Source organism: Leptodactylus fuscus, chromosome 3 (genome assembly GCF_031893055.1).
Source record: "Leptodactylus fuscus isolate aLepFus1 chromosome 3, aLepFus1.hap2, whole genome shotgun sequence".
NCBI classification, from domain to species: domain Eukaryota; kingdom Metazoa; phylum Chordata; class Amphibia; order Anura; family Leptodactylidae; genus Leptodactylus; species Leptodactylus fuscus.
In genome coordinates, this window is record NC_134267.1 from 173,557,049 (window position 1) to 173,562,197 (window position 5,149).

The 5,149-nt window shown below is 39.4% G+C and overlaps 1 protein-coding gene across 1 annotated transcript; it reads right to left on the bottom strand.

Annotated features, from left to right (window-relative positions):
* Positions 1 to 1,333: 1,333 nt before the first annotated feature.
* Positions 1,334 to 4,836, bottom strand: P2RY1 (purinergic receptor P2Y1). The gene is made up of 2 exons (XM_075268781.1): positions 4,651 to 4,836; positions 1,334 to 4,231 (listed from the first exon to the last, which is right to left on the bottom strand). Exon 2 carries the CDS (start codon positions 4,168 to 4,170, stop codon positions 3,085 to 3,087), a length of 1,086 nt encoding a protein of 361 aa, XP_075124882.1. The 5' UTR covers positions 4,171 to 4,231; positions 4,651 to 4,836; the 3' UTR covers positions 1,334 to 3,084.
* Between the last annotated feature and the right edge of the window lie 313 nt (positions 4,837 to 5,149).

Here is a 5,149-nt window from a genome sequence, read left to right on the forward strand (position 1 = left end):
GTCTGAAGTGCCCGGGGAGCTGGGATGGTCAATTGTCTGTGCCCTAGCTGTGCTACATTATACTGCCCATTGTATTTAACAGCTGCTGAGAATGGTAATAAGGTGTGCCAAACCTAAAATGTACTGAAATGAATGCCTTTGCTATATTGCATGCTATTCCTCCTCCAAAAAGCTACACTATTAAGAATAGAAAAGCCAACACAAATGTTCCACTACATTAATAATAATCTTGGTTAAGGAGGTTGTCTGGTGTGCACCACCTATTTTTGGAAAGATGGTCCCCTGGAGATTGGTTGATCAAGGAGGATCCTGCTGAGGGTGATCCCCATGATCATGTGCTAGCATGATGTTGTGTAAGGTCTCATTTTCCCTGCAGCGCCACCACACAGAAAATAGAGTATTACACATCACCCATTAAAAAGTATGGGTGTAGATTCATTTCAGGCCATGGGTGGTCCTCCCGAGCTGTAGTGAAGAGAAGTCATCCGATTAGAACACTACATGGCCATGTACTAAATGTTCCTTACCCATCACATACCCCCTTACAGTATAAGACTATAAACAGCAATAAATTATAGTAGCAGAATAAAATTATAACATCAACATATGAACCCAAATGCATGGCATAATGGTTTACGACAATCAGGCGGGTCTGTACAGAATCATCATATCTGTAAAATTTGGAACCAGTGGTATTGTAATGAAAACTGAATAATAAGCTGTGATATTCTATAAAATGATTCCCAGACAAGTGGCATGTATGCTTATTGAAATGTTTCTGTATATGTTGCCTCTTTCTATGCATGATTTTCTACGTCGTAATGCATATTACCATTCAATCAGACTAGTGTACTCTTGTTTATGCTGTGTTTGGAAAACACATTAATGTAGGTTAGATAGATGTCATGCTATAATAGCATAGCGGCGATGGAGATGAATTTGCATAGTGTTTTGTCTTGAGAACTTCTATCAAAGGCATGTTCTGTAATCGGGGGTAATGAGTGGAACCTTTCTTCTGTCATATACTGTGTACATGGGGAAAAAGCAATGGCGGAAAGATTAAAGCAGCATTTGCATAGAGGTCTATCGTCTGGTATGGAGTCAAACCTACGAACCAGCTATCCATGTACATTTAGACACTTTCTACAAATAGAAATAGACAGTGACTAGTTTTGATTCCTTGAAGACGTGTGAAACCCTAATCTAGACTGACAGCTCTCATATTGTCCTATGCAGCTTACTACATGGCATAGGCTATCCATCTTTAGTCTGCTCATTCTACATCTGTGGTTTTATTCTTGTGGTTAATAATATAAAAACAGCAGAACATATTTCAGAGTTTTATTGGGTCTCTTTGAGTTTGAAATGGCCAAGTACAACACTGGACACACTTGGGGTCAAAAGTTGCTGCTTTTGTTGCTCTTTAGTATCTACGAACTACTACCATGCTGTACACATATCCCGCATGCAAACATCACAGCGCCGTAAGGAAATGAATACCCCTTTTATTGTGAAAGTTAAACACATTTAGTAATTGAACTACAAAACCTGAGAGAGGCTTTAATGTCAAGTAACACTGTCTCCATAGGCAAATCAATTCAATGGCACTGTTAATCACAGGTAAAACAGATTTACTGAACTATATTAAATTACAGATAATGGTACAAAAATAAAACATTTTTCACGTAAGCATTAAACACATACAGTACTATATTCCAAACATACACAGTACGTTTAACATATAAATCACATTTATCCCTTCATATCATCTATTGACATGATATACAGATACATCATGCCACATTTCAAGAACATTATTGTACTGTTAGTTTCTGAGCACTAAATAATAAAAAAGATCTCGATGCCCAGAATCGAGAAACATTTCTGGAGCTCTACGTATATTGTGTTTCTCAGTAGTTAGTGGTACCAGGATAGATCTGGATCCAGAGGTCAAGGGGACGTACAGCCTTGCATCCTGCAGGCATACAGTCTAGCCTGGCGTAAAACTAAAAAAAAAAAAGACAAAATAAAAAACACCTAATCTCATACATCATATCATGTTTCTCATAGTCTTCCATCATACACCTCACAAATATTGTAATCTAGTGCCTAAGGTAGGTAGTATTGACCTTTTCCACAATAAGCCCTTGTACATTAGGAATCCAATTTCTAGAATTTTGTAAATATCACTTTAACTTTGTTAAGGTTTTGAAATGTTTTTTAAAAAATAGTCCATTTTGTGCAATAAAACGGTCATAGACAATTGACACTCTTCTAAAGAGCGGTAATCCAGTTGTCATGTACTCAAGTGCTTGCTCTATACTCTTTACTGATATGACCAAGGACAAAACCTCTTTTTTGACCATCATCTCAGTAGCCTCTTTCCGAATAATAATCTCCTCAATGGAAATACTGAAATTTGGATAAATAATCGTCACCCCATTTGCCTGTTTTTTCTTTCTTCTTTGCTCAGAACCCACATAGCTACATGAAGGAAGGGCAGTAGTATTGAATGAATATCTAGCTAAGCTTTCGAATCGAGGTGGCTTTCTCCAAATAAGTACATCTCTATTGCAACAATACTAAGTTTTTTGTTTTTTTTAATTAAATGTCTCTCCAGTAAAATAATAGAGTCAAATGTCCGTTGCTTCAAGGAAAAGCAGGTACACCGAAAAAATATAGTCACCTAATTATTAATACTTTTTTTTGTTTTTTAAATATCAGCACATTACAACTTTTTCAGATACATTCCTTCACCGTGTTAGCAGTAGTTAAAACTTATTCACAGTAAAATCTGGAATAATTTGGAAATGAATACATTTATAATGTTAAGCTTGTGGAGATAAAATGATCCTAGAGGGAAAGCACCCCTTTTGTTCCTCAGACAGTGATGGGAATGCAAATGTCTGTCAAGATGCCTTAGAACTTTCTGCTTTCGTTCAGATAAATAGTTCCATCCCGTCTCATTATCTCAATTGACTTTTACCCGTAAAATCATTACAAGGAAGAAACAGCCATAATCTTAGATAATGCATCCCCATAGTGCTAACAGTTGGGTGTCTGGAGCAATCCAATTCGTAGTCTTCACAAGCTTGTGTCTCCGTTCTGCTTGTACTCCGATAAGATGTTGAGAGTCATCTCTTCACTCTTTGATTGCACATTTGCTTCACTTCTTCTAGATGCTTTTCTAGTTGCCCTTGACAGCTTCCGCCGAAAGGTGTCTCCTGCCAAGAAATATAGGATGGGATCCACACAGCTATTGAGGCTAGCAAGACCCCTAGTCACTTGGTAGGTGGCATATACTCTGTCATTGAAAGAACACATTTCAGGGGATTGAAAATCCAGCCTGGCTCTCAAATTCAGATTCTTCATAACGTGGAAAGGAAGATAAGAAACCGCAAAGACTGTCAAGACAATAATGACCAGATAAATAGATTTTTTTCTCAGGGGAGCGTTGTTCATATCTTTATAGATCAAAGCTTTAACGATTAATCCATAACATCCCAGAATTAGTATAAAAGGGATGCAGAAGCCAAAGACAGTGGTGCACATGCTGTATATGAAGTAGCTTCTTAAGTAATCGTCAGAAGATGTGTCAAAACATGTAATGGTTTTATTTTTCCTCATTGCGGTACCAGAGAAAAATAGGATGGGAGAGATACCAGCAATAACAATGAACCAGACGAGAGCGCTGATATAGATGGAATTTTTCTTCTTCAGCCTCCCAAGTGATTTGAGTGGATGCACTACCCCTGTGTATCTGTGGACACTGATACAAGTCAGGAACAGAATGCTTCCATACAGGTTGACGTGAAATATAAACCTTTGCAGTTTGCACATGGCATCCCCAAAAATCCAGTCAGTTTTATTGAAATAATAAAAAATCAGCGCTGGAAGGGAAAGGACATATAAAAAATCTGCAAGTGCCAAATTGAACATGTAGACGGAGATACTGCTCCATGGTTTCATGTGAAAAATGAACATCCATATTGCCACACTGTTACCAATAAATCCTGTGATACAAACCACTATATACACAGCAGGGAGGTAATAAAATTGAAAGCCTGTCTTTGTCAAATTGCATTTTGTGACATTCCCAGTAGATGAGCCACTTGCCAGCAAAGTGCTTTGAGTAACATTCAAAAGAGCTGATAGAAAGACTTCTGTCATGGTCTTTTCAAGTCAAAACAGGCAGGGAGTGGAAAACAACGAGGTTGGTGGCTGCAATCATCTAAAAGGAAACAGGTAAGGAGGAGGCAGCTGTTACTACATTAGTAAGCAGGTAAAGACTGGAGCTGACAATGGCCCCTAATGCTACATTACAATGCACACCAGCAAACTTCCCAGCTCATCCTACACTCTTCAGTGCAGGTGACCAGTAGAGATGAGCAAATCTGAACCTCCGGGAGGCAAATCAGCCTTATTCTCTGCCAACCTCCAACCTGGCGAATCGATTCTCTCATCTCTAGTGGCCAGATGTCAGGGCGGAATACCAAATGACAAGAGACAACCCAGTAGCAAGCAATGAAACTTCTGTGGGGTCATCTCATTAACATGGAAGGAAGTGCAAAGGGCACAATCTATGAAACTTCCACCCACTTGCATTGCACGGGTGTGTACAACTGGTTTTCTTTTATAAGCCATGCCTACCTCACAGCGTTGTCCCTCTGATCTTTGCAATGAAAAACCACTGCCGTTGTCATCTCAGGAACCCATAAACCACAAGAGAGAGAGTGCAAAAAGTTGCATTGCCTTTGTCGCACAGTGCAAGAGTCTGCCTTTCCACATTGATTCCTTCACACAGAGAAAGTGTACAGCACTACTTCTCCAGAGAATGAGAGAGCCACAGTGAGGAGGGAGGGAGGCAGCCAGAGATGGTGGGTGGGAGCACAGTTCAACCTCCTTACTAACTTGTCACAGGCAGCAGCAGGCGTGGTCTCCCGGCTCATCCCTCTAAAACAACATGCATTCTGATAAGAAGTAGTTCCCACAGGCTTGCATTATTCTCAGCTTGCCGTTCCCTATGATCCTTTTTGACAACCGTAGTGAAGGAAAGAAGGTTTTCTTGCCAGCAGGGATCGAAAAAATCAGTTGTATTTGGTTTTTGATCAGACGTATGCAGATTAGAAGAGTGTTAGTGGAACTATGC